A 25,145-nucleotide genomic window follows, 5' to 3' on the forward strand; every position below is an offset into this window, starting at 1 on the left:
TAGAGCCTGAATAGTGCAACCTCCCACCTGGTAAGATTTCCTCTTAACTGCCTCTGAATAGTTGCAGAGGACAACTCCATCAACAGCATTCAACAGTGTGGACTGGTGTCTCTCTCTATCACTGCCCAAGGGGACAAGGCTTCAAAGGCCTTGGCTGACAGCAATTCCAGAATTCAAACCTGGCAATTACGGGCTGTTTACAATGTTCATGGACACGAATTTATGTGCCAACATATATTTCATATTTTTATGTGTATGAACAGAGCTAATTGGTGAAAATAGTGCTTTGGAAAGTCTGAAGACCCATTTTTAATAACCTTTAAAGTGGTCTCCCTTGAGAGGTTTTCTTTCACCAGTTTAAATATTTAATATTGTACTTACTGTCTTTTTCTTCTAAAGAAATATTTTAATGAAGCAAAATGGGCAAAGACTTGCACACCACTGGTTGTCACAGCAGCAGAGCTTTAGAGAACAGTAGAAGAAACAGAGAGCCACTCATGCAAAAGGACCTACTATACAGGATTTTGAAACCTGTCCTGTAATTCCTTCGTCCCCCCCAGCTGCCTGAGATTCAGGAAGTCCGTGGTATATAGGATCGGTGTTTCCTAAACCATAGCACTATCAGATTACCACAGACTACTATTTGCAAATAAATCCTCTCCTTTCTCCTTGCAGCATTTCTCCAATTAAATTACTTTCTTACTTTTTAACTAATAAATATATATGCAAATATATATTAAAATATATTTAATTAAATTATATGCATATAAATGTTTGCTGAATATATGCATTCTTTATTATATTGATGATTAAAAAAAAACTAATTAAAATATATTGATTTACCAGCATTAAAAAAATTGTGCAGTGAACTTTTCTAATTAACTTGTATGTGACAAGCAGAATCAAAATGCAGCTAGTGTGTGGAGTTTGTCACCTTGGAGAAACAGGAAAATGCTCATGACTCCATACTTTTGACTTTTTATCTTTTCTCTTTTTTCATCCCTGTCTAAATTACCACTGCCAAATTTATAGTGGCACATGACAAAATGAAGTATTCTTTATAAAAAGACCTTCTAAAACAAGAAAGTACACAACAGCACCAGGAAAGAGGATTCAGGCATTTCATTCTGTGATAACACTGGAAGATAACAATGAGGGGGAGGAGAAGGCATTCAGAGAAAGAATGTCTGTTTCTTAACAAATGAAGAAGCTCATGAAATACCTTAGACAAACAAAAAAACAAAAATAAAACAAAAAACAAAAACAAATTTATTTTGTTTTATTTATTTGTATAAAACAAAAACTGAGCTTCTGATTCTGCTATTATAAATACTAAATTAGGGACTTTGTATCTAGAAAGATTTGTATATAGAAAGATTTTTCATCTTTCTACTTTTTCTCCACTTTCCTTGCCTTTGTTTCGTAGGTGTTTTTTCATATATTACTGGAAGCAAGAGAAAACAACAGGCTTTACCTTAAAACAGTAATATATAAGGGTCAATTCATCCATAAATCTAAACCATCCTGGGAATCCTGAAAAATCTTCTACTAGTGCTATAGCTATTAACACCCATTCAAGGGTTTCAGTCTGAGATTCAGGAAAACCTGTATTTGTGCCAATAGATAGACTACCATAAGTATTAGTTTCACTAAGTCACTTCAGAACTTGCTTGGTTCAAGAAGGATATTGAATCAACTGTTTAAATACATTCCCAGTACTTTCTCAATTGGGGTCCTTTTCCTTCTTTCTTTTCTATTTTTCTTTTCTTTTCTCTTTCTTTTCTCTCTTTCTTTTCCCACTTCCTTCCTTCCTTCCTTCCTTCCTTCCTTCCTTCCTTCCTTCCTTCCTTCCTTCCTTCCTTCCTTCCTTCCTTCCTTCCTTCCTTCCTTCCTTCCTTCCTTCCTTCCTTCCTTCCTTCCTTCTCTTTCTTTCCTTCTCTCTCTCTCTCTCTCTTTCTCCCATAAAAGTGGCTATAAGTTTCAGGCTATTCAGCATAGTTTTGTCAGACCATGATTTCTTTCTAAAATTCTTAGTTTTCTGTCTAACAACTTATATTTTAATAATGATTCACTGTTGTGTATCTACTAACTCATCTTAAATAATCCCATTATATACTAGATGTTACTGTTCCTGTCTAAAAATTAATTCTACTTAAAAACGGCCAGATATTTTTTCATGTATCAGATGAATCAAAGTACATGTTCCATTAGGTTTTGTGGTTTATACCAACCATGAAGAACTGGTTGGTGACCTGCTACGGCACTTAGATGTGCACAAGTCGATGGGGCCGGATGGGATCCACCCAAGGGTACTGAGGGAACTGGCAGAGGAGCTGGCCAAGCCACTGTCCATCATTTATCAACAGTCCTGGCTATCGGGGGAGGTCCCAATCGACTGGCGGCTAGCAAACGTGACGCCCATCTACAAGAAGGGCCGGAGGGCAGACCCGGGAAACTACAGGCCTGTCAGTTTGACCTCAGTGCCAGGAAAGCTCATGGAGCAGATCCTCCTGAGAGTCATCATGCAGCACTTGAAGGGGAAGCAGGCGATCAGGCCCAGTCAGCATGGCTTTATGAAAGGCAGGTCATGCCTGACGAACCTGATCTCCTTCTATGACAGAGTGACGCGCTGGGTGGATGAGGGAAAGGCTGTGGATGTGGTCTACCTTGCCTTCAGCAAGGCTTTTGACACTGTTTCCCACAGCATTCTCCTCAAGAAACTGGCTGCTCTTGGCTTGGACTGGCGCACGCTTCGTTGGGTTAGAAACTGGCTGGATAGCTGGGCCCAAAGAGTCGTGGTGAATGGAGCCAAGTCCAGTTGGAGGCCAGTCACTAGTGGCGTCCCCCAGGGCTCGGTGCTGGGGTCGGTCCTCTTTAATATCTTCATCGATGATCTGGACGAGGGCATTGAGTGCACCCTCAGTAAGTTCGCAGATGACACCAAGTTAGGTGCGTGTGTCGATCTGCTTGAGGGTAGGAAAGCTCTGCAGGAGGATCTGGATAGGCTGCACCGATGGGCTGAGGTCAACTGCATGAAGTTTAACAAGGCCAAGTGCCGGGTCCTGCACCTGGGGCGCAATAACCCCAAGCAGAGCTACAGGCTGGGAGAGGAATGGTTGGAAAGCTGCCAGGCAGAGAAGGACCTGGGAGTGATGGTGGATAGTCGGCTGAATATGAGCCAGCAGTGTGCTCAGGTGGCCAAGAAGGCCAACGGCATCCTGGCTTGTATTAGGAACAGCGTGACCAGCAGGGCTAGGGAGGTGATCGTCCCCCTGTACTCAGCTCTGGTGAGGCCGCACCTCGAGTACTGTGTTCAGTTTTGGGCCCCTCGCTACAAGAAGGACATCGAGGTGCTTGAGCGGGTGCAGAGAAGGGCGACGAAGCTGGTGAGGGGCCTGGAGAACAAGTCCTACGAGGAGTGGCTGAGGGAGCTGGGCTTGTTCAGCCTGGAGAAGAGGAGGCTCAGGGGTGACCTTATCGCTCTTTTTAGGTACCTCAAGGGAGGCTGTAGCGAGGTGGGGGTTGGCCTGTTCTCCCCCGTGCCTGGTGACAGGACGAGGGGGAATGGGTTTAAGTTGAGCCAGGGGAGTTTTAGGTTAGATGTTAGGAAGAACTTCTTCACTGAAAGGGTTGTGAGGCACTGGAACAGGCTGCCCAGGGAAGTGGTGGAGTCACCATCCCTGGAAGTCTTCAAAAGACGTTTAGATGTAGAGCTTAGGGAAATGGTTTAGTGGAGGGCTGTTAGCGTTAGGTTGGAGGTTGGACTCGATGACCTTGAGGTCTCTTCCAACCTAGAAAATTCTGTGATTCTGTGATTCTGTGGTTTATATCATTTTCTAAAAATATACATTTCAGGATGCCATCTTTCCAGCTTGGGTAATATAGCAAGTAGAAAAGAATTATGAGACTAACTTTGAAGTTGCCTAACTTATACTTTAACTATTTTTCCTTTTTTTTTTTTTTTTGTCTACAAAGTTACAGCTATGCTTTGATACCCAAAGCATTATGTGAAAGAGTGCATCTATATAGACTGTTTCCTTGCCTTATTAGAATATGCTTGGTTGTTTTATACAGTCACTGCCAGCTGTTACTGACTTAAACATTCCTCACATTCCCATTTCGTTTGTACCCCTACAGCCTCCCAGTCCCCTGAGGTCAAACTCTTCTCTTGAACAAAACTCCCTAGGATGTTGTAACTGCCCCTGATCTAGCTTAACTAGTATTAACTGCATTTATCCAGCACAGAGCAGCAGCCTGGACATTTTTATCCAAAACCACAGCTCAAGGAGCTACTGTTCACTTTTTATACAAATCCTAGTGGACAGATTTTTAGAACAGCAGAAGACTAGAGATGAAATCTCTTTTCACTCTTTTCACAGTTTTCACAGAATCACAGAATGAGTGATGTTGGAAGGACCAGATGACCTCTGGAGGTCATCTGGTCCAGCTCCTGCTCAAGCAGGGACACCCAGATCAGGTTGCCCAGGACCACATCCAGACAGCTTTTGAATATCTCTAATGAGTGAAACCTCACTGTAATGTTATGACTCTGTAACCCACACTTCATAGAAAATCCAAGATTCCAGGTTAAAGGAAGGAAAACTGACCATTCTTCTTTCCTAAACTGAGCAGATAAATAACAAGAACAATGTCAGAAGCAGAGCAAGTGAAAGGTGGAATGATGTGACAACCTCGTGAATAAAGATGTGTAGAAATGAGCAACGTGGCTTCAGATTCTTATTTCCTAGATAATTTGGCAGTTTTATTCACTGAGTGAAATATAAAAACTAAATGATTACATTAACTGGAGTTGCATTAAATGTCTGAATTAGAATATATTATTTTAAGAGAATATAACTACAAGTGGTAATCTAAGTATAACTGTAACCACGCAATATCTGTAATTGAAATAGAGCAGTGTTGGCAAAACATTAGACTGTTTCCTAGATCTAGGCTGCATGGATCAAGTAAGCAGCAATTGTAAAGCTTTTGTATTAACTTACTGAAGCTCCTACAGCAGCTGGTAAAGGAGAAGGCAGTCCCACTAAAGTGAGTTCAGATGTGTGTTTCTTGATGAATGGCATGTTGTTTCCACCTCTATTGTCTAATTAAAGACCCAGAATATTAGTCTGCTGAAGCTGATGGCAGTACTGACTTGACATCAAAGGGAATCAAGATTTGCCATTCTTTTATGAAGAATGATTATTATCTTATGTTTAGAAAAAGAAGTAAGGCAATACACAGCACATCATGTAGTAGCCCTCTTTGCACCCTCTAGGTGACTGCAGGCTGCATTTCTGTGGTGCCTCAGAGATCCTGCCTGAGGCCAAGAGGTCATCTCAATACTAACAGAGGAAGCAGTATCTGAACCAAGTTACAGTAACATTACTCCCACTTTGCTGTTCACTTGGAAAATGAATTAGAATATTGAGGAGCTTACAAACTAAATAGGCTAGGAGGAAAGATTTCCATCATGCAAATAAGAATTGAGGCAAGAGGAGACTGTCTCACTTGAAGTAGCATAGTCAGGGAAAGTATCACCATCACTGCAAATCCAGGTGGACAGTTTGGGGCAGATGGCATTTTGACCATAACAATAAACATTTTGTTTGCATCTCCTGATTTTAGGCTATTTTATATCTTCTCTGAAATATAGAGAAAACAATAAAGTGAAAAAATTCCTCCCTCTTCAAATTCTCTGCTTACTGCTTTGCTTTCTGAAGGATTGTAACAGATGCTGGATTACAAGGAGGGCATAAATTCTTTCTTGATGAAAGTACTGTGAAAAATTAGAGGGTTACATCAGTGTCTAGAAAGTCTTTGCTCCCAAATAAGCAGGAAAATGGGGAAGGATACATAATAATAATTGATTATTAGAATTACAATTCTCCAGATGAAAACCTAAATAGTAACATCATTAGCAGCCCTACAGGTAGGAAGTAAGGTGCTGATCAATCCAAATGAAACAAAATCTTCTTTCTCTACAACATATATTATAACCTGGACTATTGGCAAATAATAGTTTTGCACACTTTATTTGGTCACTGCTCTATAAATATCTGCTACTTCAGTCATATTTTTGGGTAACCCTAAATGAAAGTTCCTGTGTGAAACCAAACTCTAGACTGTATTTTGTTTTTAATGAGGGTTCTTCCACAAAGTGTTCCATTATGGCTAATGAGATATTAGCAACAAATGCACTAGAAAGGACAGATGGGAAGATAGTCAACTGTCTAAATCAGAAGATTTTCAAAGTGCAGTAAACAAATTATTAAGCACAATTCTCTGGCTCAATGCCAACTTAGACTGTAGGGAATTGGTCAAAGAGTAGATCATGAAAAGCTTTTCAGGAGCAGCTAAATTCTACAGCTGTGGTCTTTGTTTTTCTAGTACTTTGCAAGAACAGAAGGGGGAATTACGAAAGCGTCTATCGTACACTACCCATAAGCTGGAAATGCTTGAAACGGAATTTGATTCTACACGTCAGTATCTTGAAATAGAATTGAGACGTGCTCAGGAGGAACTTGAAAAAGTAACTGAAAAACTGAGAAGGTTAGTAACTAACTTTTTGAAATAAACAGTTTTGAGGAATTTACAAACAGCTATGTTAAAGGCATATGTAAGTAAAAATATAAACATATATTCTCAAACATAAATTATTTTTTAATGACTACACATTGTATTTTCATACTAAATATATGTATATCACATATCTGAACATATATTACATGCCACATAAATTATGTACATATGATATATAATATATCTTTGTATTGAGAGTAAACATGAAAATAGAAATATATAGGCAGATATATCTATCATATTGTTTATATGTGAACATCATACATGCAGGGTAGTACTATGCTGCATTACACAAAGGCTATAAACACACTACATATACACTTACATATATATAGTTATACTGTATATATGTATATATACAGAAAATATTTTAATGAATTTGGCTGCATATTTTCAGTTGTTAGTCTCCATTGCACTGATAGAAGAAAAGAGAATTTGGTCCTTCTTCACTCAAAGCTTAGACAACGTTTAAATTTATCAGTGATTCTTAATATCCATTTTCTCATTTGTTTGTAAAACTTCTGAACCTACAATTATCCATTTGTGCAGAAATGCATTTACATTTCTTGTGAGACCTTTCCTAAGCTTATGTGGATAATTGAACCATTTAATCTAATTCACTGGATGAGTCAAAACAAAATTATCATTCCAGGGCTATACCCAAAGAACTTATCTTCACTCTTTGAAAAAAAAAAAAAAAAAAAAAAAAAAAAAAAGAGAGAGAGCCAACCAAACAACCCAAACAACTCTATGAAAAATTTAAAAATAATTAAATAATTTTAAGGCTACAAGATCTCAAACTAGGAAACATCCTATTGGACTCATACCTTACATGTTTCTCAAACTGGGAGGCTTCCTAAAACAAGGCCAAAATGAGCAGGTTGGATGATGATTTTGAAATCTACACATATCCACCATGACCATTGTGAAGGCTTTCCATAACATTTTCTTGCCAACAATACATATTTTCCGTATCATTTCACTTAGAGTAGACCTACTGAAAGTAACTTTGCTCTTGATGTATTTTTGTCCCATTACAGCTATAAGGACAGGGAATGCTAATAGTCTTTTCTCTTGAAACATTATTTCGAGCACAGTCATCATAATTCCTACATCATGCTTATCAGAGCATCCCACTTTCGTTAAAACAAAGGGGCAAAATACAGTCTCTTAAAAGACAGTAAGAAGCATCATATCAACTTCACTGGGCACTGATGATTTAAGTACCCTGCAAAAGTCATGTCAGACAGTCTTGGTTTTGCTTATGGCAAAGTCTAGCAATTGTACTTAAACATCAGATTAGTAGAACTCGCTTTCCAGTAGTCTAATTGAACATTGTACAGTATTATGAAGAAAACTTATATTAAAAATTATGTTTCAGGGGGGTGATTACTCCCCTGAAAATATATTATAATGGAAGCCCAAAATATTTTATGAGGTGAGCTTTAACAATGTTTCTACTGAGAACAGCAAGGCATACAACAAGTTGAATGACTAGGTTTCCTAACCTGGAAAAGAATAATGTCAGAAACAAAACTGCCATCCAAAAGCGTGTCAGCAACATGTCACAGAGGAAAAACAGTGTGAGAAAAACAAGGAACCAGAATTAGTTTCAATAACATGTTTCTTGCTTTATTCACTGCACAGGGAGATAAATTCAGCCCCTACTAATAAATAAACCCTGTGTAACATGATCCCAGTTGCATACTAGAGAACATTTCTGTTATTAAACTTCCATTATCAAGGAGTGCAGAATTTTTCCGAGAGGCTGAATAGCCATCCTTTTCTACTCCTTTCTGAAAGCCTTTACCCTCTTAACTCATACAGAATGAACAACATTACTACTAGGCCTCCTCTCTCTAACCCTCACAGGGAGGACATTTATGTGGCTCCATGGTCAAGCTTTTTGACCTCTCTTTTTCTTTTTTGTCCCAGTGGGAGACGGAGCAAGGCAGAGCTGAGTGGGTTAAATATTAACTGTAAAGCATAGCTTTGGCTCTGAAAACTGACTGAAAATACATTGGGGGGTTCATATGCCTCACAGTGATCTCCCTATCTGACATGACCAGCATGGCTTTTTCAAGTCAATTTTTTAATTATACTCAAATACCAATCTTGGAACCAAAACCTTTCTCCAAAGGTCATGCAGGGTTTCCTGCTCGAGACCACCCCCTGGGTGCCAGCTGTGCAAGGTCTCCCTTCCTAGCTTTTACCAGGGAGTACAGTTATTTTAAGACACAAGGAGTAAACCTGTACGAATATATTTTTAGTGCAAATATTAGCCCACATGCGTAATTATTTCACCAAAAGCAAGACATATCATAGATTGAAAGGGCTATCTGAACAGAAATCCTATGGCTGCATTAGCTTTCAAATAAATAGGGGGAAAACTCTTGTTTTCATAAGAAAGACCATGTTACTTCTGATAACAGATAAGGAAGAGGGCTTTTGAACAAGAAGTTATTTTAACAGTCACTCTTCAAAGCTAAACTGTACTCTGGTTGAAATTCCCTTCTTTGCAGGTCAGCACAAACCTGTTTTACTTCAGATATATCTCATGGCTTTAAGGGGGCTTGAAATAGAGTGGAAACAGACTTGTGCAGGCTTTCTCTTCAGTGATGATCTGTAGTCTTAGAGAGAAATGTGGTGTTTGCTGTGTTAGAGCGCTGATACATAATATTAAATGTGGTCTAAATACATGTACTTCTCAGTAAACTCTAATTTAACTGAGAATCTAAACATGCATTTAATGCATGCACATTATTATGATACACATGTACTTGTGGAGGCACATGGGTATCATCTAAATATATGAATTTAACAATACAAAAAAAGTCATAAAAATATAAGTTATCAATTCACATAAAAGGAGTTTATTCTTAGTGCATTTTCATGGGTTAGTGAAGCTGACCTATTCTTTGCTTTATTCGCAAAGAAGACAAATTTACAACATCAGAATGTTTTATACTTCACAAGGTTTTTGTTATCTAGGTTTTGTTTTTTTTTTTTGTTGTTGTTGTTTTTTCCTGTAAACAGGAAAAATTCTCTTATCATTTCCTCATCTGATCATTTCAAATTGGAATTATTTTCCCTACTCCACTTCTATTTCACACTGTTGCCCAAAGATAGATTTGATTACTGGGTTCTTTTATTCCTTTAACACTTTCTTCCATATATTTATGGGTCCATTTCTCCCCTTGCCACCCACATTTGCTGACACTTCTTTTGGCAGAGTGGATTTCCAATTTAGATTTTATATGTGTATGTGCATGTCTATGTGTTTGGGTATATGTAAGCATTTGTGCTTATTTTGACTACCTTTGCATACTGTTCTTGATAGAAACAATTTTTGAAGCTCAGCTTTCTATATACTGTGGATTTTTGGTTTCAATTTACTGTTTGGGTTTGATTTGCCTAGTAGGCAATTTTTTGTAGAAAAAAAAATAAAAAAGAAAAAAGAAGCATTGCCAGCCAAGAATGATTATTTAATGGTAACTGATCTTCCAGTCATTCACACCAGGAGAAAAATGGTCTCTGCAGAACCGTTGATGCATTGCCACTGTAATAAGCCATATATCCAGGTAGTAATCACTGCTGGTTCAGTTCAAGACACGTAAAGTGAACAATTCAATATGTCAACCTTCAATATCTCCCTTGAGCTCTCCATGTGGATCCATACTGCACAGACTGGGGTACAGAGAGGCTTGAGCTAGAAAAGCCCTGAACCAATATTCTTTCCACTTTTCTTTCATTAATTTTTGCAGATACTTTTGAACCCATGCAAACTTTCACGAAGTTGCAGATGCTAAATTTGACATCAGTTTTACACCGTCTCTAGCTGAGCCACGAAATGCTAGAGGATTGCTACAAAATATATTTAATCTGTTCTATTTTGATTTTCTTGAGGAAAGGCTGCAGACCATGACTGACGAGATACTAGGGCACCTCTGGTCTCAGCCAGCAGGCTCTATCTTATTTTTATAAATCCTTGTTCCCCACACCACGGCATGCAGCCCTACCAACATGACGTAAGAACTAGTGCTGAATAGCTCTCTGCAGACAAAGCCACTTTAAGCCTCCTCACTTCTACTAACTTATCAAAATCATCTCTGCATTCTCCTTTGCCATGATGGGTATAGGGTATCCTGAGATTTCTCTCTGTTGTGTTGACTTTAGCTAAATACCAATAAATGCCAAGTATACCTGCAGCTGCACAAATAAATGTCTGTATAGAGGCTTAGTAGCAAATGCCGCATCTAACAGGAACACGGAGAATGCAGAGATCCATGAACTTCATTCAATCCTTTAAGTCACCTGGACATTTACACAATAGCATTGTGAGAACAGGTGAGTAATGACTGAGCCATAGGTTAGTAAAAGTCTCACAAATTTCCAGCCCATTGAGGTCACCACCTTTGCAAACACCATTTACCATCCATCCTCCTCACGGGGTGGAAATCTCTGTGCAGCAGCTCTGTAAAATATGCAGTACACCAAATTTTTCCCAAGACTAACAATATATATTTGAAATTGCCACCCTGAGCCTGGCTTGACTCTCTGTGCCCCTGGGAGCTTCATCTGTGGGTATGTCCTTACCTTGCCCACAAAGCATCTGTCCTCAGCACAGAACTTTCTGCTCAGAGCTGTGTGGCAGATGTTACGGTATAACTGTGAGCCTTACAAGAGGCACTGCCAGCCCCTGGCCTGCCCCTGAATGGAGGATTTGGTTTATGCAACTGGAAAGAAAATCTCCATGGCAACAGAAGGAGGGAGAGACCTGAACTGTCACTGCAAGGAAGGGGTGGGATGGACCCCTCCGTTCGTAACCATGGCATGGGCTGATTGCACATCTCAGTTCTGATTTCAGCAGCCACTCCTATCCACACGATAAATCAAAGTTAATTCTTTAATCCCAATTCCTTGCTGGTCATTGTGGAAACTAAATCCAGGTTCAGGCTTCTCACACAAAGTGGCTTTGTGCTGAATGAATGTGTATTACATCCGAGTTCGCTTATACAATTCTCTAACACATTGCCTAAAATCAACTTACCCCTTAAAATACCTTGACCTATTGACCTAACATTCTCAGTGCAAACATTTAGATGCATTCAGACAAACTTTTTACAGCTGAACTTCTAACATAGACTTTACATTTGTTATACACCCTGCTGAAGTGGTATGTACCAACAAAAACAAGGAGCTACCCTCTTTATCTTCTGTGGACAGAAAGGCACAGCTACTACTGAAATAGGAATGTGTTTCCCATAGACTATGCAGCTTGCTCACAACAGTAGTGAGGTTACAATCCAAGGAACCTAACGATGTACAGACTGAAACTTTTCTTTGGTGTATTGCTCTGGAATAAGCCAGGAAGCTTCATTTTGTGAGTCCTTTCAATCCTTCAGTGCTGATAAAAATAAATACACACCTTTTCCAGGCCACGCTATCTAAATTTATTTGCTGGATGAAAATAAGATGTGTTGCTGAGGTTCAAGGAGGTGCAATTCCTTGAACTTTTGTCAAAAGAGTATTCTCTTCTAAGTCATGTGGAATTGCCTCCATGTTGCTTTTACTGCAGTCATTAGGTTTCTGCTGCAATTCTCCATATTAAGAGAGCCTGGTAATTTTCTTTCCTTAGTGTCTAAGTAGAAAGTTCATGTCTCCTGCCTGACATGTTATTCCTGAGCCTAATGAAAAGCTATAATGCCTTTGTTCAAGTTATGAAGCTGTGATGCATGTCTGCACACAAGTGCAGAACAGCAAACACATTTTCACTGCTTGATGGAACTTGCCACTAAGTCTAGTAAGCAAAAATGACAAAGTTTGCTTAGGAAGTAAGTGGTAATTATCTTTCAAAGGCAACCACTGACTGGCAACAGGAGTGATAAGAAAATAGATTTCAAGTAGTGTAAAGCCAAGGTTTTGTACTGATGTGAAAATTACAGGTGAAAAAACAACACAAAGAACAATACATGAAATTACATGATATCATTTTTGTTTTAGGATACAAAACAATTACCTAGCCTTACAAAGAATTAATCAGGATCTGGAAGATAAACTTTACAGAATGGTAAGTTATCATAAGTGAACTCTTCTTTTTTTTATTATTTTTTAATATCAAATGTGTTTTTATGGTTTTTGAATCCTAGAACAAACTCCAAATGCATTATGCTTAAAAAAATGATATATGGTTTTATCAATATCATGTTCCAGAACCCAAACTGTGTAAGATGGTATGTCTCCATTAATTTAAATGGAGATTGCATTTGCTGATGATCTGGCTGAGTAAATTGTAGCTTTAAAATAATTCTCATTAATTTAGTTAATAACTTTGTGGGTTTTAAATATTTATGTTTTCATTAAGTAACAAATTTAAATAAGGTAATTCAACGTTTTCTCATGCTTCTTAGATACCTTCATTCGGATTTTATTAAGTGATTTAATATAGCTTGGATAGCCTGACTTTTATATGCTGTCATAACTATCAATCTCAGCATATTAATTTCCAATCTGCATGTATCTGCAACTACAATGTCAATGTCACTGTCACAAGCCAATTAGTAACCAAGCAAGGAAATCAGTGCACCATTTATTGTCTCCACATTTAGGGAAAATATTACAAGACACTTGTTCAAAATGGTTTGAAGATGTTAAAAAGAAATGTCAATGTCTTTAATGCTGTGGCTCATTACTAATGCTGCTGGGGCATCACTGTTAGGAGAAAAGTTAGAAATGTAAGAGTAATGTTTAAAGAGTAAAACAACAACTATTTTGATCTGAAAATGTTCAGGTCATGCACACAGCCTGAGAAGCTTCCTCTCCTAGGTCAGTACAATCTGTCATTCCTGCTCTTCTTGCTGCCTAGCCCCAAAACTGGCATGTCCCAAGCCAGAACAGTGTACAGTCATGAACTTACAGGATATATGCCCAGGCAGAGTCCTGACATACTGCTCTAAAGATGCTATGTTAAGCCTACACTTTACATAGGTCACATATGTAACATTTGCATGGGTGGGCTGCTTGAAGTGAGGGCAACAGATTATTGTGCTTTGAAAATAAATAGGGACCTTGGCAACATACTCGAGAGACATCACCCTTTACAAAGAAAGTGGAAAGAAATTTTTGAAAATGTCATTATTCTTATCTCAAGGGTGTTTAAATAGCTGGCAATGAATGAAGTACTGATGCTTTTGTAGCTGGCTAACAACAGGGCAAAGTTTCAGCTGGGTTAGAGCTGATTTTTTTTTTATGTACAAGCATAAAAAACATTTGATCTTATGTTGTGTGTTTTGTTTTGTTTTGTTTTGTTTTTCTCCACTTTTCCTTTGTTACATTCCTTTTCCTTTTATCCAAATCACTTCAGGAATTTATCTCCTTCTTTGGCCTAATATTTATTACATATATGCTAGAAAAGAGAAATAAAGTAACAGCATTCTGACTGGTAAAATAAATAACAAATTAAAAAATATATAGAGAGAGCGAAAGGACTCCAGGAAATCCATGCTTTTTTAACAGGCATTTCAGATCAAAGCAAAGAATTTTTAAACTGCTGTTTCAGCATCCACTTTAAACCCAGAGCAAAGATTTCTGAAAGAAGCAAGGCTGCTTCCACAGAGCACTGTACCTTTCCTTATCCCATTAGTATGACAATCATTGAAGGCAGCTTCAGAGCCTTGAAGAAGATCAACCCGGCTCTGTATACCACTTAAATTCAGACTGCTTTGCCTTCTGAAATACTGAAACTGAAGACACAAAATAAAACCAAGCAAAAAATCAGATGGAAATTCTTCTTAAAACAAAACAAAACAACAACAACAAAAAAGCAAGAAATAGTACCATATTGGAAAAAAAAAAAAAAAAAAAAAAAAAAAAAAAAAGGGAAAAAAAATCGTTTGATCTTCAGGTTATTTCAAAAACTGTCAATACTTCATAGCAAGTTGGACTAAATAACAGCTGGTCTGGCTAGTCAACAGCTTATGGTGGACTGTGCTCTTGGATACCTTTCTCTCCCTTTCCTATTTAAAAGGAGCAGCTGTGTTTATTTATTTATTTTTTTTTTTGGTCTAATTTATTCAGTATGACATTCTAAAATCAAGTCTTTGATTTCTCTACCTTTATGCAAATCCTAATACCTAAACCACATATTTATTTTCTCCCCATCTCCCCTTCCCCATCTCTCTGTGTATATGTATGTGTGTATATAGGCACACGTATACACTCAGATTCTTAAACAAGTTTTGATCATTTAATGTGTCACAAGTAACAAATAGGGAAAAGAAGATGTCCCCCTTGGCTCTCCCTGCCTGAGGGTGACCTGGGATGTTCCCAGGAGAACCTTTTCTCCCTGCCTTTACATAATTTTTAATTTAATTTACATTTAATTTACAATTTATAAATTTATAAATTTTAATTTACAATTAATCCATAATTCCCCTTTCCCAGAGACTGGCCCCAGCTCATCATAACTAATCTGGGACTCCACCCTGGCCTCCTTCTTCTAATGATTTTTGGATACCCTGAATGTTAAAGCTTTTTTTTTTTTTTTTTTTTTTGCCTGTTATTGGGATAAGGGGTGTAAAAAATAATCATTAATTCATCAGCAGTCACAGAAAAGAAGCTGAAGTAGCAGTTATTTTTCTTCTAGGCTCTGCTTCCTTTTGAGTGCTAACCTATAAAATATTTAAAAATATTTGAAAGCACACTTCTGATCACAGCAAATGGTAACCAGTTGAAACCTCTGTCACATCAGGACTCTAAATAAAAATATAAACCTGAGTGTCTGTGTTGGCTAAGGACGGAAAAATGCAACCTTGAAATCAGTGGAGAGTTTGCTGTGTTAAATTGGACAAGACTAAATAGATGACACCATAGAGGCAAAAAAAATAAGACTCTGCTGTCACTACTCATATAAACTTCTGTTGCTAACACAGGCACAGTCTTTAAGTGGAGAAGATTTGTTTGGTCCTGTAAGCACTGGTGAAGCTGGGGAATATGTGAACTGTCTTCTTAAATAATTAAGCTTTGTAATTCCTTTTTTTTTTTTTCTTTTATGTTGTGGTAACAGACTAAGCAGAGTCCTTAAATTTTGTACTGTGATTCTATCACAGGACTATTGAATTAAAGAACTTTTTTTTTTCTTATCTAATTGCAGTTGTTACCAGTATTCTTTACTTTCCCTGATGCTGGTCTGAGTTTCCTGCAGATGTTCTGCCATAGTCAGCACTTACAAGTAGATTATACAAGCCCTCCCAAAGACACATTAAGAAATCTTTTATATACTCTCGATTAAACTGTATTCTGCACATGATCCTCACTTATTTTAAAAATATTCTGAATTTTTAAGGCTTTCTGTTGTAGCTAGATCTGTGTTTTACCTGTAAAGCTATAAACCACATTTTAATGGTGTTTACATTTGGGAAGAACTAATAGATACCTAATAATAGCTGCTTTATAAATATAAATGATAATGAAAATCGCACCCATTTCTCCTCCCCCGTTTGCATTTTGAATGTTCTTGAAAATCTGATTCCAGAAATCCAGCTGCAAATTGCTCATGAGACCTTATTCCCCAGAAAGACCTTAAAATACCTCTCCTGTAACTAGGAAGTTTGGCAGACTTCTACACTGTATAAGATTACTTCTTGTGCCAAGTCCTTCAAGAAGGCAAAACTTAAACCTCTGTATTGTCTAAAAGTCATGTTATCTGTACAGACAGCACTGGAGATGGACAGGGAAGGGGAACAGGAGGAAGAAACTGTGCCCTCTGATGATCTGGGAACTAGCTGATAAGTCAAAACACACACTTTGTAAACCCTTACTCCCATTACTTCTTGGTCTGCCAACCCATCTCCAGGAAGCCTGCCACCAAACCAACACCTTGATGTGTTGGTTCAAAGAACCTCATGTTCTTTGAAGTGTCATCGCCAGGTCAATTGGGTTTGGTTGCTGTTTTTAAGGAAATATATATATATATATTCTCTCTCAGCACCAGTTCAGGATCTCTTGACACTGTACACAATAGTGAGTGCTGACACCAGGGTCATGACTGGACTCCTATCCTCAGCAGCACAGGAGTTGTTGGGCACCAGCCCCACCAGTCCCAGCCAGCAGGGCTTCAGTTCCCTCTGTGCAAAACCAGCATCATCCTTCTGCACACCATGCATACTATATGTTACCATCTGTCAAAATTAAAACTGTTACACCACATCAATGCCTGATTTTTCATTCATGTTGAGGCAGGCTGGGGGGTGTAAGTTGGAAAAATTTATTGTATAAACTAGCAGTAAAGAGGGATTTGCATTAAGGACTATCAGGTCTGAAATGCTACAATATCTGAGCACTGTGCTGATTTCTATCCTGTTTCTTCCTCTGCCATTGAGTTAGAGGAGGACTAAAAGGTACAGCAAATACTTTATGTTATTAAGAGTTATTTATCCAGCTCTTGAATATCTAGGGCTTTCCACTCTGCTGGCCATATGTACCCAAGCATCTCCAGCTAAGGAAATTCAAAGATGAATTAAATATGAGCTGAGTAATTTTTAGCCATGCTCTGAAGTTTTGTGTCAGGGAATTGTCATTTTAAAGGAAGCAAAGTCCTGGATGTCCAGGCCAGGAAGGCAGGGAATATGAAATGGGGAGGAATTTGATGAACAATTCCAGTCAGGCATTAAAACCACCTGGCTACCAGGGTAAGCCCAGTGCCTTGGCTTGGAATTTAAACCTTTCACTAGACTGTGTCTGAGTTTCTCATGACAGCTATCAGTGACTACCTAAAATAGTTTAAACCATAGCTGAATGATGATAACTATGGAAAAAAAGTCTGCCTATTTCTGTGCAAACCTAAGAAAAGCAAAAGCCCGGCACATTTGGTTCCTGCAAGGGGATGACAACTTTGACAATGACTTTGAACACAGTGGTTTAAAGTACATCTTTTTTGGTTTAGTTTCTTTATGAAAAATAACTTGTGGATCTCCCTCCCCAACCCCCACTCCCCCAATATGTCCCATGAAAAAGAAGCAGAGATGGCCTAAATATACTTAAAAGGATTTGCATCCCAAAGACAAGAAAACTTTAGAGTCAGCTCAACCTGACAGGCTCATTTACTCACATTCAGTAAAGACAGCTGTGAATTTCAAGAGAAATTTATACTGGTTAGTTAGCTGAGGCAAAATCCAGAGAAGGTCTGTGCTTTGTGGACTAAAACAACTGCAAAACAACATTTCTAAGGAAGGAAGTGACCATATATGCTGCAGAAACTTGTCATTTATAAAAATAGTGGTTGAAAAACTGCATTTCTAGGAGGTCTTTAGTTTTCATCTTTTTAAGCTTACAGGCATTTTGTGTTAAATATCTTCTCCATCTCTCACATTAACTTTCCAGGTTTAAAAAAAAAAAAAAAAAAGCCAGATAGGCTATTAGACCAGCCTTTTAAACCCCCACACGTTAACAACCACAGCAACTATAGCAACTACACAGACTCAAAGTAAGCAGATCTGTAAGTTTTTCAGCCTTGTATAAATTGGAGGAACAGCTGTGCCTCACACAAGCACAATCATGCACACAAGCTTTCAGGCATCCTCCATCCTTTCTCCAACTCTGTCTGAATGGAGATTCACTTCCTGTGAGGAGAACTGGCTTCTTCTTGGTTAATGTAGATAATAAGCACAGTATCATGAAAGACTGTTCTGGAAACTCTTTCCTTTTTCTAAAACCATAGAGTTATTCTGCTATGTCTTTCCTTCATAGTAGGATGTCTTCCACAAGCACTGGCAACCTAGGGGAGCTGTAAAGTGACAAAGGACACACCTCACCTCCAATATCTTCCTTGATGAATGATGACAGAGCTCCATAGCTCTTTACTTCTCCACATGTCTTACCTCTTGGCCCCCTATATGCATTTCTGATATCTGAACTGAAAAATATCTGAAAAATAGTATTTTTCTTCATCCCAATCTCCATAGTTTGGTCTTTGCCTGTCAGGACATCCCCAGAGCTACTATCTTGGCCAGATAGAATAATCCAAGAATCCAGGCCAAGAATAGAAAAGGCTGTTGTTTTCAAAGTAAGTGAAAATAATAAAAAATTAAAATTAAAATTGAAAAACTCTGGGACTTGGTATCTTTGACCTGTGCCTTTCTTATAAGTACTTAGCCCTTGTGATTATCTGTCAGTTCACCACTGGGAAAGGGAAAGTGAACAAGAGTAAGGCTGAAAAGGTATTGTGTAGCAGGCACCCCACACCTCAAAGTCTTTCCTGAAAGCATCTATGAATGTGGAAGGCAAAGTGCAGGAGAGTGAAGGGTCTTGGCCAAGGTCATCAGCAAGGAAAACTGTTCATCAAGGAGCAAATTTCCAAATAACTCCCAAGTCTTCTCTACCCAATTCCAGTGTCTCCAAAAAGGATCAAAGCACATCTTAGGTTCTCTTCAACCTAATTTCTGATGCCAGCTACTTATATCCTGTTTACAATATAAATAGAAAATAGCAGAGACAGAGTTCATCAGGAGAGAGAGAGAGAGAGAGAGAGAGAAGCAGAGTGTTGGCCCATCTAGACCAGCTCCACCTAGAAAGTTTCTGTCATCTGTTTCTATAATCTATTTTATTTGAAAATAAAGAAAAGTACTTTTATGAAATAGTAGAGCAGATACAGAACTTAAGACCATGTCATTTATAATGTACAGGAGGGAATGCAGAATTAATTCAGATAAGGTAATGCTTTTGGGGAAAGAAAATGAAAAGAGGGAGGAGAGAGGAAGACTGATTTGTGTACTCTCTTGTTCTATTTGGATCCCTCATGGTCACTGAACTGTACTTTGAGGATATGGGATCATCAGCTGCATAAGATCTTGTATCACTTTTACCACACATGGCCTGTACCTCTAGCAGAGTCCTCTGCCCAAAATAGATGTAAACTTTTTTTCCTTCAGAAACAACACATCACTTCTTTCAATCTACTGCCACTAATACAGCATCAGATGGTACTATTACATCTACTTTTTGCAAAAAAAAAAAAAATGCAAACAATCAACACCATCTCTTATCCCTCCAAACAGTATTTAGCATTTTGTTTTCTAGTAGGGCTATTCTGGCAGGACATGCCACTGATGTGAACTGTAGGAGACACACAGACAGACTATAAGCATATTTTGTCAGCTTTAGCTGAATTACTAGCAGAAAGAGCACAGAGTGGGAAGCTAACTATGCAGCTTAGAAAGGCTCTTGATAAGCTGATAGGTATATTTTTTTCAGGCATAATTGCAATACTGGGGAGGGTGGTGGGAATTAAAAACACACCTCTGGCTTCCAACAAGTAGGCCACGTTATCAGTGAGGTTAGACAGTGAGCTGATTGTGTTCAATTATAAACAGCTGACCGTGAGCACAGCTGATTCCCTAGAGAACTGATCCTAAGTCGTCAAGATCAAACAGATAAACAGAAAACAAACTTTTAGCCACAGATGATATCTAGTGCCTGGAGTAAAATCCTGACCAAATGAAAGAAATACAGTGGGAAGTCAGGGTTACAAGGTACAGATGTGCTGCTCTTAACTTCATCTGTGCAACCACTTGTGCAGAGACTTGTCTTATGCAGTAACTACAAAGCAACTCTTACTGAGCAGACAGCTAATTCCTGCTTATGGGAGTAATCAGAAAGTACAGTGACACCCTGTTCATCCATATTTTATATTAAAGTGCATATATAGGCAAAACCCAGGCCAAGAATGATAGGACGCTTCCCCAGGATAGGGCCAGGCTTGTCTACATTCATTTAATTTAGATAAACCAAGTGTTGCTGTTTATGATTTTTCTGTTCAGATATTCATTCCAAATGAGCTGGATAAGAGGTGAGAGGTGCCTTTACCGTGAGCTCATGTAGGACATGGGGCATTCACTGAACTGAAAGTCTCGGATATATTTCCAGATGGCATTGTCAGCTCTACCAGGAGGAGCAGATATAAGCAGTTCTTTTTACATGGTGTAGCTTGGTCTTATTTCAAAGAAGGAGCAAATCGATTCAGCTGTCAGTGATAAGTAGTATAAACTGGCATACCCTGCTCAGAATGGCTATATTCCTATTGACCTCAGTCAATGCATGCTTGCCCACAATAAGAAACTTTACAGACTAACACTAATACTTTTTGTAGTGGGAAGGTAAATAATCATCCTGCATATATTGGACAAATCATTTGCAATTAAAAGCGTGGCTTTTCTTCAGAAACAGCACCTTGACAGCAGTTTTCTAACCACATTTCTTTCTGTGATACTTTATTAATTATACACTAGTGCCGGATTCCTTTTTTTTTTTTTTTCTTGTACTGCTACAGAATTACATTTCAAGACTGTGACATGGGGTAGTCAAGGAAACAAATCTTTATAAGACCTCTCCAAGTACAAGGTTGAATATAATATTAAGAGCAAATCATTCTTCCAGTGAAATGTCATAGAGCATGAGATCAAAATCCTCAAGCAAATCACTATAGCCCCACAGTGTTATCTTTAATAATATTATTCTGTTTGGAAATCAGGAAGAGAAATCAGACTCTGCCACAGGTCATTTTTTAATCAGCAGCCAGTGATGTTTATTAAAAAAAGATAAATTCTATAATTTAACTCTGCCGGACAAATTAGATCAGGCCAGTAATTTAAGCTCAAGGCATTACATCGTTTATCAGAGAAAAAGATGCTGCTTTATTCCATAGCTCTGTTTCACAGAATAAATATTTTAAAGTGTTAAGGACACAGGAGATACACTGGCAACACATATCCAGTTCCTCTTCTCTATCATAAAATAAATGTCAAACTTGAACATCCCGCTATGAATTTCATTCCACTATTTTTATTCTATCGAAAGGTCCAAAGCAATCAGGCAAAAAAAAAAAAAAAAAAAAAAAAAAGTGTTAGAAAAGTGAACATCTGTATGCCTAAAAACTACCCTCCTACTCCTGCAACTTTTTAGTACAGGAGCAAAGTGGATCACAACAATTTCATCTGACAATCTTTCTTGACAAATTCCTTTCTTGCTGTGTCTTTCCCTTGGTATGTCTTCCTGAAAGATATCTCCAACTTAAAAAAAAAAAAATTAAATCCCCCTCATTCAAGCCAGGTTTGTGTCTTGGAATCCCCTTGATCCTGAACTTGCATCCTGGAAACACATGACAATGTATACACAAGCAGGTGTATACTGGGTGTCCCAGTATACACAGAGAGTATATACTCTATACACAGAGTGTCCCAGTAAAGTATCTCCTCATTCTTCTCTTCTGTGAACTCATAACTATATCTTGGCTTTTTCTGTGTGCCTTCTCTCAGATAACATTGTTCAATTCTGCATCATCAAATAAAACAGTAAGGAACAGATAAAAGCAAGTTAATATTCCTAAGCAATGGGACCCTCTCCTTTCTCCATAAAGGAGTTTGAGATGTTTGTCTGAAAGAGTTTTCTAGTCATGTGGTATGCAAATTTCACTATCTGCTGTATAAATCTGACGGATTTTCTTAAACCTGTTTCTTTCTTAACCGTATTTTTCAGCCTTGTTGCCGCTATACACTTATTAATTATAGCAAAAGATTCGTATGGAAAAATACATCCCTTTATTTTTGGAAGTCAGGAATATCAAAAACATTCACAATGTGACTATGTATTTTTTCAGTGGGCTTAAATTAACTAAATTCGTACTTTTGACTATTCTTCCCCAATGCTCCATAGTATAATCTGGCATGAGAAGGATTAGAAAAGACTTGATTTAATTATATGCTCTGTCTGAGCAAATACAATTCAATTAGGAAGATGTGATTATTAAATTCAAAATGCATTAGCATGCATCAATCAGCTGTATGAGCTTTAAATTAATAAATAGTTCTTTTACAGTTACCTAACTACTAGACAGAGAATCAGAATTAAAACCTCTAATAAAATGTGCCCGAGTCTCTCAACGCAGGGTTTAAAGTATAATTTACTGAATGGATTTTGTACACCAGCTGCAGTAAGATCAATGAAGTTTGTTCCAGCATTGGGTGATGTTTCCAATGTTGGGTTATGTCAGGATAGTAACTGATTCTGTTTTGTCACAATATGCGGTCTTCTGTGTTTCAGGTCTAACTGAAGGGAGCACAGACATTGAGGTTTTTTTTTGTGTGTGTGTGTTATAATTACCTTATACTTAAAGGTTTTTTTCAAGACTTCTGTACTTTCCTGCTTAAACATTTTAGGATTTTTTCTCTCAAATTTCCTGTAAGGATAAGGAGAGATATCAAAAATATAGCGCATGCATAGACAAAGGATTTCAAATAAAATAAAATTTCAGTTTTTATAGAAGATGCCAGGAAAGCAAATTAAAGGCCATCAGAGATATCTAAGTTATCAAGCAAAGATAGATTAAATTCCTTCTAATAGGGATCACCCGTTCAATACCGAAATCAAGATACTAATGAGATGTGTCTAAATGAGGAATATGGTTTTGTCAGGTCTCCTAAAACAGTCTAATGAGGAAACAGAGAGAGTGCAAAATATGGCCATGTCAACCTGCTGCACTGAGGTTTCCCATCTGTAAAGCTCAAGTCACCTGTCTTCATGGGGCTGACTTGAGTATTAAGCTGAGGGAGCAAAACCATTCCCTGGAGTCACCCCAAAAGTGGCATTGCCTCTGCCCCTGGCTGGAGTCAGGAGGAGCTCACCCCATGAGTGGCATTTTTGCTAGACAGCAGAACAGATCCCAGTACACTCCTGTTTTGTTTTGTTTTCCAGCTACATATTTCTTCTTAGAAGACATGCACTGGGGAAGAAAATAGGAGAGATGCTAGCAGCCCTGCCATATACTCTCACCAAGGACAGTGGCTGTCTCTTCTTCCTTTTCCAGGACAACTACAGAATTATCTCCTTGTTAGACACCTCCCCAGCAGCTGCTCTGCTCCTCTGTGAATTATCATACTCTTATATTAATCTATCTACATCTCAGGGTTCCCAGTTAAAGTGATGCATAAGCTCAGTAAATATAACATCAAGGGAAGAAAATTCATTTGAACAAGACTCATCTTCCTCCATGGTGACTCACATAATTGGCTTTATCTGCTGCAATGAGATTTTGATAGACCCTCACTACATAGTCTTGCCCAGCTTTCCATTGCTCAACTTCCAGGAATTTGTCTTCTGGGTAAACAGCCAGAGCTGAAGAATAAAGAGTGACAACATATTCCATGAGGAAGGGGAATTATAGCCAGAAGCACTTTTGGAAGAGAGTGCTGAAGGAGCATGGATCTGCCTGATTCTTCAAACATTTGATCTATATATATTCTTCTTTAAGCTAATTTAACATAATTATAGAGGCCCAGAGATCCGAATGAAAAAGTTTACTGGCAGTTTCCTCAAAAGGGGCTAATGCCTAACTAGCTTCATTTTCATCAACAGAAGAGTTCCCAGTGACTGCTGAAAGACAGGAGCCATCCATGTCATTCCTGGTCAGAGACCACTTCCTCTCCTATAAGTAGAACAGAATAAAAAGCAGGATGCCCAGGAAGAGAGTTGCTAAGAAAAGAGAAGAAGAGTTGCTAGAGAGTCCAAAGAGATTTGGACTCTGAGGAGTGCTGATCCATTTACTATGAGGAAGAGAAGCTGTCTGGTTTAGCCATCCTCTGCTATTAGGAAAGTACCATATGTGGAAGTGGCCAATTATACCAGCCAGGCATCAACCTAAATAAAACATAAAAATAAATTTTAAAAAATCAAGGTGTCAAAGATAAAACTAATCAAGTCACCAAGGGGTATGAAAAGAGACTCTCTAGCTGCTCATACATCAGTGCTAGCAATATAGTGATAGCCTAGAAGAATTGGAAGTTTTCATGTAATATGTGTGTATTGTTGTCAGACAGTCTGACTGAAGTTCACAGAAAAGACTTTTGTGACTAAAATATTTAAATCAGCTTGTTTAGGATAGATCAAGTGGATTGCAGAACTTGGGAATGGCACTATGTATTGTGCCTAGCAACTCTAAATAGGTAGTCTTGAATATTTTTGAATTATTAATAGAAGGCAGAGGCAGATCACATGCTGGTCTGTGCAGCTACAGACCACCACACTGCAACAGAGAAGGAGGTGAACAGCATCTCTATACATTGCTATTTGTAGCAAGAAAAAGAATGCTGTCATCGTTAGCTTTAACAATTTATGCTGATGATACTTTACAGCCAGTACAGAGCTCTTTAGAACTGGTTACAAAAATTTATAATGAAAATTTCCTAATTATGAAAATGCTGCACTAAAGAGATTCTCTCTTTACCTTTATTATGATAAATACAAAGAATGATCTTTGAATTGAAATGAATTTTAGCTTAAGGGTAAGAGATCATGAATGTATTAAATTTGATATTTGTACACAGAATAAAATACAATCCAATGATGTATGTATTCAATGCAAAAAAAAAAAAAAAAAAAAAAAAAAAAAGTGAATCTTACAAAATTGATAATTATTTTGAGCCAAACCATCTGGGAGAAAAGATTTTAAATATTTACCAGTAACCATTCACATTGTTTTGCTAAAAACAGATCTCATGGTTAGGAATAAAATAAAA

General features: G+C 38.0%; 1 protein-coding gene across 2 annotated transcripts in view; it reads left to right on the forward strand.

The window, feature by feature from the left end:
• Positions 1 to 25,145, forward strand: part of BEGAIN (brain enriched guanylate kinase associated) — a 117,751-nt gene that overhangs the window by 50,434 nt on the left and 42,172 nt on the right. For both annotated transcript variants that reach the window (XM_032188249.1, XM_032188251.1), the window contains 2 exons: positions 6,391 to 6,552; positions 12,586 to 12,652. In XM_032188249.1, coding sequence (XP_032044140.1) covers positions 6,391 to 6,552; positions 12,586 to 12,652 — 229 coding nt within the window. The remainder of the gene's footprint in view (positions 1 to 6,390; positions 6,553 to 12,585; positions 12,653 to 25,145) is intronic.

The sequence above is a fragment of the Aythya fuligula genome, chromosome 5 (assembly GCF_009819795.1).
Source record: "Aythya fuligula isolate bAytFul2 chromosome 5, bAytFul2.pri, whole genome shotgun sequence".
NCBI lineage: Eukaryota > Metazoa > Chordata > Aves > Anseriformes > Anatidae > Aythya > Aythya fuligula.